This window comes from Pantherophis guttatus, chromosome 2 (assembly GCF_059756535.1).
Source record: "Pantherophis guttatus breed Tessera chromosome 2, ASM5975653v1, whole genome shotgun sequence".
Classification (NCBI taxonomy): Eukaryota; Metazoa; Chordata; class Lepidosauria; order Squamata; family Colubridae; genus Pantherophis; species Pantherophis guttatus.
In genome coordinates, this window is record NC_142064.1 from 129,274,084 (window position 1) to 129,289,370 (window position 15,287).

A 15,287-nucleotide genomic window follows, 5' to 3' on the forward strand; every position below is an offset into this window, starting at 1 on the left:
GCCCTTGCGCCTCGCCATCGGGAACCACGAGGAGGCGATCCAGTTTTACGTAACGGCGGATCTGCACTTTCCCTTGGTCCTGGGGATGGCCTGGCTTCGGGCGCACGACCCTCAGGTGGCGTGGTCAAGAAACGCCATCTCGTTCCCGAGCCTGCAGTGTGTCGACCACCTTCGCCACACCTGCGCCGGCCAGGACGTCTCTGCCCCAAACGTCTCCTTGCCTCCGGAGCTGACGCCCTTCGCTGACGTGTTCAGCGAGAAGGAGGCGGACCGCTTGCCCCCGCACCGACCCTACGACTGTGCGGTGGACCTAATGCCCAACGCGCCCCTGCCCTCGGGACGCCTGTACTCCATGTCGGAGCCCGAGCTGGCCGCCTTACGGGACTTTCTGGAAAAGAACCTGGCCCGTGGGTTCATCCGGCCTTCGACCTCCCCGCTCTCGGCCCCGGTCCTCTTCGTTAAAAAGAAGACGGGGGACTTGCGCCTGTGTTGCGACTACCGGCGCTTGAATGCCATCACAGTGCGAAATCGCTACCCCCTGCCGCTGATCCCGGAGCTGATGGAGAGGTTGCGGGAGGCCTCGATCTTCACTAAGCTTGATCTCCGAGGGGCCTACAACCTGGTGCGCGTGAGAGAGGGGGACGAGTGGAAGATGGCGTTCGGCACTCGGTATGGACACTTCGAGTATACCGTCATGCCGTTCGGGTTGACCAACGCCCCCGCGGTCTTCCAGCATTTGATGAACGATGTGTTCCGGGACATGCTGGATCGGTTCGTGGTGATCTACTTGGATGACATTTTGATCTATTCCCGGACCCCGGAAAGTCACCTCCAGCATGTCCGCCAGGTCCTGCAGCGCCTGCGGGAGCACCAGCTCTATGCGAAGTTGGAGAAATGCTACTTCTTCCAGACTTCCATAGAGTTCCTCGGGCACATCATCACCCCCGAGGGCATCGCAATGGACCCGCGCAAGGTGGAGGCCTTGCGCAGTTGGGAACCCCCGCGTCGGGTGAAGGACGTCCAGTGTCTGTTGGGATTTGCCAACTACTATCGGACCTTCATCCCGGGCTTCGCCACCCTGACCTTGCCGTTGACCCAGCTCCTTCGGAAGAAGGTCCCGTTCCAGTGGGGGCCCCCGCAGCAGCAGGCCTTCGAGGTCCTCAAGCAGGCCTTCCTCACAGAGCCAGTCCTGAGGCACCCCAATCCACACCGTCCATTCGTGGTGGAGACGGACGCGTCCAACGTGGCAATTGGGGCGGTGCTGCTACAGGCTCCGGTGGATGGCGGCACTCTTTTTCCCTGCGCATACTACTCCCGGAAACTCAACCCTTCCGAGCGCAACTACACCATCTGGGAAAAGGAGTTGCTGGCCATCAAGGCCGCGTTCGAGGCTTGGCGACATCACCTCGAGGGGGCCCGACACCAGGTGGAGGTGCGGACGGACCATCGGAACCTGGAGCACCTCACCACGGCACGGAAGTTGAACCAGCGGCAGATCCGGTGGTCGTTGTTTTTCGCCCGGTTCAACTTCCACGTCACATACATTCCGAGCAACCTCAACCAGAGGGCGGATGCGCTATCCCGTAAGCCGGAATACTTTTGCCCCAAGGATTCCCTTCCCCCCCGGACGGTGCTGCCAGCGGACTCCTTGGCCGCGGTCCAGGAACCGGTGGACCTGCGGGCTCAGGTGCTGGAAGCGCAGCGACGGGACGACTGGTCGCAGCAGCGGAGAGCGGACGTCGGCCCCGCGTCCCCATGGACCGTGGAGGAGGGCTTGCTCAGACACCGGGGTCGGTTGTACGTGCCCACGAGTCCGCTCCGAGCCCTCGTCATGAACCAGTGCCATGACAACCCCGCGGCGGGGCACTTCGGCTTCTTTAAGACTTTGAACTTGGTGACGCGGACTTTTTGGTGGCCTCGGGTACGGCACGACGTGCACGCCTTCGTGACGTCCTGTGTGACGTGCCGACAGGCCAAAGCCGTGTCCGGCCCCCCTCCCGGACTCCTCCAGCCGCTGCCGACACCGGAGAGACCGTGGGGAGCCATCTCCATGGACTTCCTGACAGACCTGCCCCTGTCCGCTACGTACACGACCGTCCTCGTGGTGGTGGATGCGCTCACGAAGATGGCACATTTCATCCCATGCCGCGGCCTGCCCTCGGCCCGCACCACGGCTCGCCTGTTCCTGCAACAGATCTTCCGCCTCCACGGCCTGCCGGACCGGGTGGTTTCGGACCGCGGGGCCCAGTTCACGGCCCGCTTCTGGAAAAGCCTGATGGCCGCGCTGGAGGTGCAGGTGTGCCTGTCGTCGTCGCACCATCCGGAGACTGACGGGGGCACGGAGAAGGTCATCGGCATACTGGAGCAGTACCTCCGCTGTTTTGTCAACCAGCAGCAGGACAACTGGGCCGAGTACCTTCCCCTAGCGGAGTTCGCTTTTAATAACTCCCAACACACCTCCACCCAGATGACCCCGTTCCATGCCAACGTCGGATACCATCCACGGCTTTTCCCGTTGACCATCATGGACTCCCCTGTTCCCGAGACCCGGGACTTCCTCTCGGAGCTGCAGGCGGTGCAGCAACTGGTGCGGCGGCAGCTGATCCGGGCGAAAGAGGATTATAAACGATTCGCCGATCGCGCCCGCCGGGCGACGCCACCGCTGGAAGTAGGAGATCGGGTGTGGTTGTCCACAAAACACCTCCCCACAGACCGGCCGGTGAGGAAACTGGCCCAACGCTTTATCGGTCCCTTCCCTATCGAGGCTGTCATCAATCCGGTGGCCTACCGGTTGACTCTACCCCGCTCCATGCGGCTCCACCCTGTTTTTCATCGGTCCCTCCTGGTCCCTGAGGCCCCCGCGAGCCATCTCCGCCGCCCGCCGACGCCTGCCCCCCCAGCCGCAGCCGACGAGGACGATGCCTCGACGTACGAGGTGGACAGTATCCGGGACTCCCTTTGGCTGAAGGGGCGCTTCCAATACCTCATTGCCTGGAAGGGGTACGGGCCCGAGGATTTCACCTGGGTGGATGCGTCTGCCGTTCAGGCCCCTGACCTGGTGCGGGCTTTCCACGAACAGTTCCCGTCCCGACCCCATCCCGACCGTCAGACCCGGGGGAAGGGCCCTGCGGTGGGGGATAGTGTTGTGGCCCCGCCCTCTGAGCCTGTCCCATCGGAGGAAGAAAGCTCCGAGCATGAGGAAGAGGAGTCAGCCAGGCCTCCCTCTCCAGGCCCCTCCCCTCTGGCATTGTTTCAAGTGCCGGCCGAGGGAGAAGAAACAGCTGCTTCAGATCAGAGTGATAATGACACGTCATTCCTGGACGCACGCCTCCGAAGACGTGATAAACGTTTGCAGCAGCTGGGGAGGCGTGCTAGGGATTAGAACTGAGTCACTGGACCACACCCCAGAGACCACACCCCAGAGACTATATAATAGAGGGTTGTGGTCAAGAATCTTTTGTGACGAACAAAAGTAAACCTTGAATAGTCACTGAAGCCTCATCCGGAACTGCTGGGAGGAATATTATTTCCTGTTTGGACTTTCTTGAACGTTCGTATCTTATCTGTCTGTTTGTGAAAATAAAGTCCCTTGGCAGACGGTGTGTCTATCGCTGCCAAGAGGAAGATAAGAACTGAGTGCGTTCCAAAGTGTTTCCTTAACCCTCGGCTGGCTGTGTGGTGTGTGTGTGGGGACGGGGACAGATCAGAAGCTGGATAGCATATTTATTTTAAGCAATAGATTGGACTAGATGAAATCTGAGGATATTTCCAACTTTATGATTCTGTTCAACTGCCTGCCTACCTCACGTTTTGTATATGAAACAAAGAAGGAAGTAACATGATCTAGAGCCTCGGGTGGCGCAGTAGTTAGAGTGCAGTACTGCAGGCTACTTCTGCTGCCTGCTGGCTGCCTGCAATTTGGTAGTTCAAATCTCACCAGGTTCAAGGTTGACTCAGTCTTCCGAGGTTGGTAAAATGAGGACCCAAATTGTTGGAGGCAATATGCTGACTCTGTAAAACCGCTTAGAGAGGGCTGTAAATCACTGTAAAGCGGTATATAAGTCTAAGTGCTATTGCTATTGTTATGATCTTAATCTTTACCCCCAGGGAGCAACCTTTCTTGTGCTCACCCTATTGCTGAAAATGCAAATGTTGGCATTATCTTGCATGCTGTTTAAGAGAACCTTCTTTGATCTTTTCTTTATTCCTTTTCCTGGAATGAAGTTTAAGCTTTGTTATTGTTGTTGTTGTTGTTGTTGCCCTTGTAGTGTCATGACTCTAAAGTAATATTTTTATTTATTTATTTTTACTTTGTTTTTCACTTTTTTGAATTGCCCATCTCCTTTAGGTAGGAACTCTGGATATCTTGTCATCCATCAAATCTTGTCACCTATTAGTGCTGGCATGGAGGAAAAACATATTGTTAGTGTTACTTATATTCATTCATTCTCCCTCAGATTTGATGTAAGAGCCTATAGATGATAAAAGTCTTGTCATCTCAAAAACCTCTTGCTATGCCAGAGTTGTTTATAGAGCATTCAAATGCTATGGCCCCTCTGTTCATTTTCTGTGTACAAAAAATTGCCCCCATCTTTTAAAGCCTCAGTCAACAGATCTACGAGATTTTCATGGGATCAGTTGATTAGGAACAGGAATTTCTGAAACAGATAACATGCACCAGAAACAGAGGACATATACCTGTGATGGCGAACCTATGGCAAGCGTGCCACAGGTGGCACATGGAGCCATAACTGTGGGCACATGAGCATTGCTCTAGCTCAGCTCCAGCGTGCCAGCTAATTTTCGGGCCTTCTGGGCCTACTGGAAGTCAGGAAACGGGTTGTTTCCGGCCTCCAGAGGGCCTCCAAGGGGGTGGGGAAGGCCGTTTTCGCCCTTCCCAAGCTCCTAGAAAGCCTCTGGAGTCTGGGGAGGGTGAAAAATGGGCCTACCGGGCCCACCGTGCCATCACGTGCCAAAAGCAGGAGGATCGCAGGGGGGCATGTGTGGGGTGCATTGAATTATGGGTGTGGGCACATGCACGCGTGACACCCCCCTGCTTCCTCCGCTTTTGGCATGCAACGGCAAAAAGGTTAGCCATCACTGACATATACCAATGAACTACCTGTGTAATGGAATCATTTTGGCTGGTGCATGGGGATCACAGGCAATGAATGTGAGGTAGAAAAGCCAAAGTTAACTATCCTTTTATCTCAAGCATAGTAGGGAAGTGAATATTGAATAATCTGCTTTGTCTGTATTGATAACATCAAATGTTCTGCCAGAGGCAGGCTACTTTGTTGTATTGAGTGAAAAGATAATGCTCTCAGTGTTAACACTTTTAACATTTGTTTTTGTGCTTTTCTACATAATTTGTTTTGTAATGCAGTAATCTACATCATGTTTGTTCAGAAGTAAACCTCTGGATTTCAATGGGGGGGGGGGCATACTCTTCAGTTCTCAGAAACCTTAGCCAGCACAGCCAATGAGAACTGAGGTCTATCGTATTTAGGTTGTGGGTTGTTAATATGTAGGGTTGTAGCATTAGGGAGTGAGCATGTCACTCTGGATCCATTAAATAAAACTTTTACATAGCAAAGGAAGAACTAGGAAGCCAGCAAGGTTTTCTCACCACTCCCACCCCCAGTCCCTCACGTCCATTTTTGGATTGGGGGCACATGTCTCTTTATGCTCAACTAAAGAAAGAAACAAAGGTAGGAGGATCTCTCAGCTGGAAAATTTCTTTTTAACTTATCTACACTCACCTCTGTCCATGAAGTCATACTGAATGTATCCAAAATTATTTCAGCATTTAGAATTAAATACATTTTCTTTCAAGATCTAAGAGGAAGCATAAAAAAGTATCTTGGGTATGCACCCCCGGAGAACATGTAGGAAGGAGAGAGATAAAAAAATTAAGTTGGAGGGGACTCAAATTAGTGGATAAAATAGATAGAATCTAGCTGTTCTTATTTTAGAAGAGGAAGGGCACAGTCCATCTCCAAGTTTTGTGGGTTTTTTTAATAAACATTTCACAGTTACTGTTTATTTCCATGAGGCTTGCTTAGGAGAATTTCTTAGGTAAAAATTGGAGTCCTAAGTTTAATTACTAGCTTTCATGCTTAAAATGGGGGGAGATATGTCATTTTGAAATATGATTCTGTATGCTACTAATTCTAGAGTTACTTAAAAACAAATGCCACAAAAAAAGAAGTTGATGATTTTGTCTTTGAAGTCTGGAGATTTTAGATAACAATATTTTATTTACAAGACCTTACTCATCATGTTTGCAATTGTCTGCAATTAGTGTTCCCGGAGTTGGCTGGACACCTATGTTCATGCTGCCAAATGCCATTATATCAGATAATCATCTCTATTTCTGCATTGGAATCTTCTACCTTAAAAATATCGAAAGCAATGATGATATCTTCTGCTGTTTTATGAGGGAAGATAATGGTTTTTAGGAATTTGGCACAGAATGCCCTCTCCATTGCCATTTTTTTCTTTATGGACAGAAGGTCCTATATCCACAGACATATCCCTGCAGCAGTTTGAACTATTCCTACGTACTATGGTAAGGCAATTTTAAGAAAGATTTCATCTCTAAATTTTGCAATTTGTGAAAAAGTAATAATATAGTACATGTCTCCATAAAACATAGAAACATTAGAAGCCACAAAAAGAGAAAATCTTTTTGTGAATGGTTTTTGTGGCTTCCATTATACCCCGCAAAGCTCCATAATGACTACTACCTCTTAATAAACGCTGTACCGAGCCGAGGTGGCGCAGTGGTTAGAGTGCAGTACTGCAGGCTACTTCAGCTGACTGCTAGCTGCAGTTCAGCAGATCAAATCTCACCGGCTCAAGGTTGACTCAGTCTTCTATTCTTCCGAGGTGGGTAAAATGAGGACCCAAATTGTTGGGGACAATATGCTAGCTCTGTAAACCGCTTAGAGGGGGCTGTAAAGCACTATGAAGCAGTATATAAGTCTAAGTGCTATTGCTATTGCTACCTCACAGCTGGGTAGGCTAATGTGCAATATCATGGTTTGAATCAGCCACCATAGATAGACTGATGGTGTTCTCATTCAAACAACCATGAGCCCAGCTTTTATTTCTACACTTTTGTAGGCTTTAATGAAAATGGTTCCCAAACTTTCTTTCCATCATTACCCAAAACTGCTTATCAGAAAGTCCTTTTTACTGTTGTTTATAAGAAAGGGTTAGGGGGATCAGGTGTTTTTTTTTTTTTTTTTTTGGTAATATATGTTGAGAATTGCCATTAAAAAATCATGAAAAATACATTGCTGAAGAATAAAAGGAAATGTGTAAAGAAATCCTCTCCCCTTGTGTTTTGAGTCTTTCTTTCCCGCACATGGCTCCACCCACCAGTACACTGAACTCCTGAAGAACAGATGGTGGAAGGCGCAGCCTGTTACACCAGGCCTTGCCAAGGAACGTGCTGTGCACATTCCTCCTCCACTGATATTAATGGTTGCCCCATCACCCATAGAAGTAACAGGAGGAATCTGAAGGAGATCAGTATTTAGCAACATATAGCTTAGGTAAGGGGTGTCAAACTCAAGGTCCGGGGGACAGATCCGGCCCACGGGGTGCTTAGATCTGGCCTGCGGGGCTGCCCTAGAAACAGCAAAGGACCAGCCCGCAGTGCCTCTGCCAGCAAAAACGGAGCTTGGGAGGGCCACATGCAGCCCTCCCAGGCTCCATTTTTGGCTGCGATGGCCTCCCCTCCAAGCTCCATTTCCACTGGCAGAGGGCAGCAGGAGGCCGTCACAACTGAAAATGGAGCTCTGGAGCCTGTTTTCGCTGGCAGAGAGCTTGGGCCACCATAGACGCCCCCAAGACGAGTGACGTCAAGCTGGCCATGCCAACCCTGGCCATGCCCACCCTGGCCCCCGAGGTCAAACACAATCCTGATGCGGCCCTCAATGAAATCGAGTTTGATACCCCTGGTTTAGGTGAATATGGCTCTTACACTCTTTACTCTTGTTTTACTTCTGGAGAGCAGCCAGCGGGAATGGACTGGCATAACGTGTTGTTAAGGCAGACTTGAACAGCTATTTCTGACACACTTTTTTGAAGGTGGCCCCACCAATCACTAGCTGGGACGCAATAGATTCTTGACAGATCCCTGTTTTTCTTTGTTCTTCCGTGCCAGCAAAAAACTAAGAGGTTTGTCTGTTGCCAGGGATGACGCTAGTCTTAAAGAGAGTGAAGCTGAGATAACATGTGGAAGGGTGCCATTAAAAACAGTGTTTTAAAAAAATATTCATATTCCTCATACAATGCAAAGCGGGTTTGTGCCCCTGTTTTCTATTAAAATGCTCAAAAAGCTACACCACACAGAAAATGTTGACCACTTCTTTCATCAATGATAACCCTGTAGTCGCCCTCATACCTCCCTCATCCATCAGAGCGTTGGCCCAATTGTTTAAATTAGAAATGTCCCCACCTCAATAAAACGTGTGTTAGGGATGAAAGGTAATTGGCTTGTGGAGTTAAAATAGTGCATGCATTCGTTGAGGATGTGGCATATTTAGCCTAATTTACAATTATCTAGACTAGAGGTAAATACAATCTACATAAACTGCCCTTAAAAGTGGTTCACACATGCATATATAGATACTACTTGGACCAAATAGCCAATTTGAACTTTTCTTTAAAGTCATTTGATTTGGAGAGTCTATAAATAAAACAAAAACAAAAACTGGAGTCCAGTAAAGCTGTTTCTGATTTATATTACTTTAGAGTGCAAATGAGAAGTCCTTTCCATTCTCCTTTCCATTAGCGGTCCTTACATAAGCTTTTAACCTTGTCCTTGACTTGCTAGTTTTCTGTAGAAGTAATATTTTCTGTGAAAGAACATTTAGTCAACACGAATTTCAGCACTTCAGGTACAGGCTTCAGACCATGGGGTAATAAAGCAGCAGCGGTAAGAATGACATTGCATGCTATATTTTGTGGGTGCAAATTGTTTTTTTTTTTTCCCTAAGCCTTCATCCCAAGTAGACCATGGACATGTACAGAGCTGATTGGTTGCCATAGCAACACCCCTCACACTGTCGTGTTAGTTTCCTAGGTGGGTTTAGATGCCTGTGGCATTGGCTTGACACATCTCTACTTCCTGACGCAGGCAGTGTTATTTCAGGAGCAGGTGCCATGCCACTGTATTGAATTATGGCCCCTGGCTAAATGGGTTATTACTGCAATACAGTGGGGTTTTTTCTTCCTGAAAACAAGACTCCTTTATCTTGCTAGTTGCATTGGGACAATACTGCTGGCTTATAAACATTTATTGGAGTGTCTCCAACATGCATTTTCAGATATAATTCCCCGCATTCAGGCTCACTTCATGAGAGTAAGCAGAAAATGGGCCAAAGTAGCTAAACCAAACATTTCTGTTGAAGCTAAGCATGATTTGTTTTGAAACAGATGTGGGGAAACTGCTTTTTCCACATATTTCTGGACTCCAACTTGCAAGATCCCTAACCAGCATAGTCAATGGTGACTGGAGTGGCAGTTCAACAACATCTGGAAAATAGAAACCCCTTGCAATTTAAAGTACATTTGGATCAGTTTTCATCAAATTCAGACTATACGGTGGTATACTGTAAAAACTGCTCAAGCGGAGCCGTATTTGAATCACTCACATGCCACAAAGTAATTAATTTACACAATCATACTGATTCATAGTTGATTACCAAATCTCAGTCATGGATTTTTATGGAAACGAAGCAGATACAGACTTCACACAACATCCCTGAACTTTTATGAATCAGTTTACATGTATATTCTAGTCTAGTATTTATAATGTGAAATAGGGTCAAGGAGACCTCAATTTATATCCTCATATGGTTATCAAACTTTCTTACAGCCTTCTCTGTCATCTTAGATGACAGCTATGCTTCCTGGGCTATGCTGGCTCAGGAATTCTGGGAGTTGAAGTTCATAAGTCATAAAAGGGCCATTGTTCCCCACCCCGATCTAAAATGAGAGAGAAGGTTATAAGGAAGTTTATTGTTCCCCACCCCTGCCTTAGATGATAATTATGGAGGATGAGCTAGAAGGGACAGGGCTGTGTATATTGCACAGAGTTCCATGAAGGTGGTGAGATAAGTACACAACAAAAATTAATTCACCTGTGAGCCATCAGTTCTTGGTTCACGCATCTATGAATTTTACTTGATTTCCCTCCCCATGATTATATTAATTGATGGTTGTGGTCTGATGCACAGTAAAATAAAACTGTGTACGTGCTCTTTTATTCATAGATTCAACCAGTCATCAGACAATAAATAAATCCTAGACTTCAAGTACATATCAGTTTGTACAAATCTGGCATAAATATGTATGCAATCACTTAACTATGTAGTCAGCTTGCGTGCAACCGGTGTTTATTGTCTAATCCAGAATAAGATGTTATTAAGCTAGTAACCTTAGGGTTTATTTGAAAAATCACACTTATTGTGTAACTGATCTCATAACTGCTTCTGTACACAGCTCAATCAGTCTACTTCCTGACACAGAACTTGGATTGTGTAAATTTAGCCTTTATTCTCACCCAGATGATTGCATTTTCATACATACTCAATAAATATTAATGCATACAAATGAACACCTGCGCCCATCAACCAGGGTTTAATTTAAACCTTATTTCATTATGTCAACTCACTACTAGAATATAGGAGAGGAATATTAATGTCCTGTCTTTGCTTCAGCTTTCGGTTTCTCTAGGCCCATCCGTTGCACTTAAATGAAGACTGTGTCTCCTAGGAAAGTGGTTGTACTCTTGCTCTTACTGAATCTTATGTCTTGATTAGAGGCATAAGCTGTGCTTCAAAACAACAACAACATCCTGTTCATGATATTGGTTGGGAAGGGAGAGAGAGAAACTTTTTCAGTGCAAAAACATTCAGTTCACTTCAATATATGTCCTTAATTTCAGGGGTGGTATTTGCTTTTAGTGAAATTGATGGACCTGTTACTTGCAGTGGCTTTTCTCCAGACTGGATGCCAAATTTGGGGGGAATGAACTTTGTGTGTCATATATGAAATGGATATGCAGGTTTTCCGTCATTTAAGAAAATATCCAAACTATGCTGAAGTTTTTGCTAATTACATAGGGCTATTGTTAATGCAACTTCTGTTCATCTTCAAATTGCATTGAAGTTGTCCCAACAAGGTTTGCAATGAATGCATATAAAGCAGATGTGCTATAAGGCTGTTTGTTTGTTTGTTTGTTTGTTTGTTTGTTGATTGATTTGGATACTGCCCAGTTCCAGATCAACTCTGGGTGCCACACAGTATTAAAAGACAAAATAGCAAATGCACTGAATACAAATAAACTGTAGAACATTAAAGAAGATGGTGAATCTGGCCAAAGATGTTATGTTATTCCTAAAATAAGACCCACCCCGAAAAGAAGCCCTATCATGTTTTTTACACATGCGCTCAAATTAAGCCTTACCTCCAAAATTAGCCCTAATTAAGACCTCACCGACCCTGGGGTGCAGGGGGTGGGGCAAGGTAAAAATTAAGCTATGGTGGGGATGGGATGTGTGGAACTGCCCTACTTACCAGGCCTCGCACACTCCGGCACATGCTTCTCTTTCTTCTGCGGCTGCTTCTTCTGTGGCCCACTTCTTCTGCAGCCCACAGAGCTGTTATCGGCTGCAGAGGGCTTTAAGGAAGGCATCTGAAGGCGAAATAGAAGCCAGGGGGCACCGGGCTCATCAATCTGGAGCCCGTTTCTCAGCTGCAAAGAGCTTTCTGGAAGGCTCTGACAGCAAAATGGAGGCTCGGGGTGACACGTGCGAGCGGAAACAAATGGCCGCAGAAGAAGTGGGCTGGCAGTGGGCTCCTGCTGGGCAGGACTGTTGGTGCCACCGCCACGAGGTGAGTCAATAATTAGACCCATCCAAAAAGAAACCCTAGCCGTTTTTTCGGGGATCAAAAGAAAATAAGCCCTGGTCTTATTTTCGGGGAAACACAGTAGAAAAACACATATCACCCACCCAGTAAGGGCTACCAACCACCCTAGCCCAGAATCTAGGAAGTCTTTTAGGTTTCCAGAATACCATCTGGTTGGGAGCTACCAAATTTCAGGGGGAACCTCATTCCAGAGGGCAGGTACTGCAGTAGAGAAATCACACTTCTGAGGTCTTGATAAATGACACTGCTTAACTTGAAAGAACTTGGAGCATGCCAACCCTGTCAGATCAAATCAGACACCCAGAGAGATAGGGTGTCCCACAAATAAACAGACCCCATGCCATATTGAATCCCATCCAGAAGCAGGCTTGGCAACAAGTGCAACTTACGAAGCAGGGCTGTCACGTGGCATAACACAATATGCTCCTCAGTGCCAAAATTGCTGCTTTTTGAATCAGTTGAAGCTTCTGAGTGGGCTTCAAGAGCAGCCCCATGTAGAGCATATTGCAGTTCATACAAGGAGGCTGTGTTATGCATAAGGACCTGCGCTGATTTTTGAAGCAAAACGTAACATGAAATTTAGTATTCATTTCAAATAAGCTTGGCGAATGCAAAGGGATGCAATTAAGAGTGGCTTCAGCTCTTTGACATTAAGACCATTAACACCTGGTTTTTCAATGATGTGCAGATATCCCATTACATTTTGTGACTGTTTATATTCAAATAATGTTTTCTTGGTGACTTAAGATTTTTTAGTGATTGATTTGTATGATTTTAACCCTGGTTATGAAGAATGCACGTTCGCTGTTTAGACTTGAATACAAGTGGAGCATTCTATAATCCTGAAAAATAAATAAATGTCCCTCAAATTAATTGTTGAACAAGTATCATGGGCAGTAGTGGGTTCCATTTACCTTTGCTACTGGTTTGGAACTGTGAACATGTACGAGCGCTCTTGCTTTGCTCACTGTGCTTCTGCGCATGCACAGAGCATCCGTGATGATGTCCAGGCAGGTGGGCAGAGCCTCCTGCAGCCACCCCTACCAGTTCACCCGAACCGGGCCTCACCGGTAGAAACCCATCACTGATCAAGGGGTCTATTTCAAAATGACTGGGTCCCAATTCCTACCAGCTCTTTTAACTACTCTAAATCTTCAATGTGGTCACCAGTTCAAATCTGATTCATAGACAAAAGAAAAACCCTATCATCCTTACTACAAAGCATAAAAAGATATTTCGAGGCCTTCAAGATGTAATTCATAATTATTTCATTTGTTGGTCTTCAAATTCTGCCAGAACATTGGCCCACTTTCTGCTATCCATTCTCTTGATAATCATGAGAGCGAATGGTGCAGCAGCTTTTTTTTTGAAGCTGGACAGGATTGGGCTTGATCAGTGTGTAGGTTAAGGCTAGCCAAAAACCCCATGCATGCAGCAATGAATCCTATTATTGAAGGAAAATAGGATAATAAACAAACCAACAATATAGAAGATTTCTTTGGGAAGGAAAAATAAAATTTAATAATACAACAAAGGGTATTTCCCATTTTACTACCTCAGGCTACTTCAACTGGACTTTCTACGTGCAACGCGTATACTGCAACCTTGAGTGAGGATCTTGTCCTTGGTGAGAATGTATAGAATACCATAGAGTACGCTTTCATAACTAGTGGAAGGACTTACAGGTTATGGAGTATAACTTACTTGGGCAGTCTTGAATCCATTTACTTGAATGTTTTGCCTTTGTGCTTTACATTTGTGATAATGCACTCATTGTCTCTGTCTTCTTCTTGCAGATCCGTACTCTGTTGCAGGTAGCGATGGCAGCATCTCTGCATCAGTGGCTTCAATCCAGCCACAGGCATCTAGCAGCTCAGCTCCCAGTTCCCCTGCTTCCCGCCACTCAGTTAGCACCCTCAAGAAATGGCTTACCAACCCAGTGCGCAAGCTAAGTGGTGGTGGGCTACCTCGGGGAGAACGCCCACTCAGGAAAACAGAAGGCCGGACAAGGCGCCATGGGCGCCAGGAGGATCGCAAGAGTATTGACCTAGGCCTCCTCAGCCAACCAGAGGAACCGTTCGCTGTTCCACAGGAGTCAATCAGCACAGTAAGAGCAAAGAAATGCATGCCTGTGCAAACAAAAGCTATTTTTGTTCAGTCCCTCACTGCAAGGCAGGATTAGGCAACCGCCAGCCCTGATAGAATAGTCCATTGACTTTAGGCTAGCTTCCTGCAATCCAGATGTCCATGGCTGAGAATTCCCTAAGTTAAGATCCACAGATGTGGAAGGAACCCAAGTTGGGGATGTTGATCTAGATTACGAGACATAGAACAAATAGTTCATTTGAGCAAACAAGACAAGACATATGCTGTTGAAGAACACCAGCATCATTATGCACATGATACTATGAATCAGAAACATCTGATCACCTATCGCCTGTCGGAGTGGAGTAGAAAGAGTCAACCTTCAAAATAGCACTGTCCTTTTTCATTTGTCAGTACGATAGCATGAGTTATTCTGATTTGTCTTGTAACCTTTTTTTTTTTAAAATATGGAGCCAGTTTCCTAGATGCACCTTGATGCCTTTTTTTTTTAAACTTCACACTTGATTTACAGAAAAGCTTTGATTAAGTGTGTTCATTTTGCTGGTAGAACAAACTGGCAGCTGTGTAGAGCATGGGCAGAGATTTGGGGTGCTAAAAGTGTGTAATGATGTGAGCAATAGTGCTGTTACCTAAATGAAATTTAAAAGAGGAGGATTAAAAGAGAAGTTGTTTGATACCCTTCCCTTATAATTTCAGGATGGCAATACTCATCTCCCAGACCTTTCCTTGCTCTCCAACCTTCTAGAAGGAGATGGCTCAAAAACACCCAACCAGGTAGGTTGTGAAGGTGGGGAGAGGCAGGAAGAAAATATGTCTTGTATTAGATGTTGTTCAATGCACATCGTGATGGATGCTTGTTATATTTAAGCAGACTTTAAAGAAGAATCAACCACTTTTGTGAAGCGGTGAACACATTTGGAAATTTAAGATCGAGACACTATAAAATATCTTCTTATTCCTGGAAGCAAATTTGGGAGGGTTTGTTTCACCAACACTCAGGATACTTTGTTTGTTTAAATGTATATGCTGACTTTATATAAATATAAATTTATGTACTTTTTATCTTTTCTCTGGGAAGATAGATACAGTTCCCACAACATTAGGATATAGGCTAGAAAGCTCCAAAATTGCACTCATGTCTACTATGTTGCCTACCTTGGTTCAGAAAAATACTTTGACATTGAAGTTAAATATTTGCAGCTTATGCGGTTAGTGTTGCATGAAATGAGATT

The 15,287-nt window shown here is 46.3% G+C and overlaps 1 protein-coding gene across 7 annotated transcripts in view; it reads left to right on the forward strand.

Moving 5' to 3' along the window:
- ARHGEF25 (Rho guanine nucleotide exchange factor 25) overlaps positions 1–15,287 on the forward strand; it is a 98,890-nt gene that overhangs the window by 50,880 nt on the left and 32,723 nt on the right. For all 7 annotated transcript variants that reach the window (XM_087886713.1, XM_034419202.3, XM_087886712.1 and 4 more), the window contains 2 exons: positions 13,746–14,056; positions 14,752–14,829. In XM_087886713.1, coding sequence (XP_087742839.1) covers positions 13,746–14,056; positions 14,752–14,829 — 389 coding nt within the window. The remainder of the gene's footprint in view (positions 1–13,745; positions 14,057–14,751; positions 14,830–15,287) is intronic.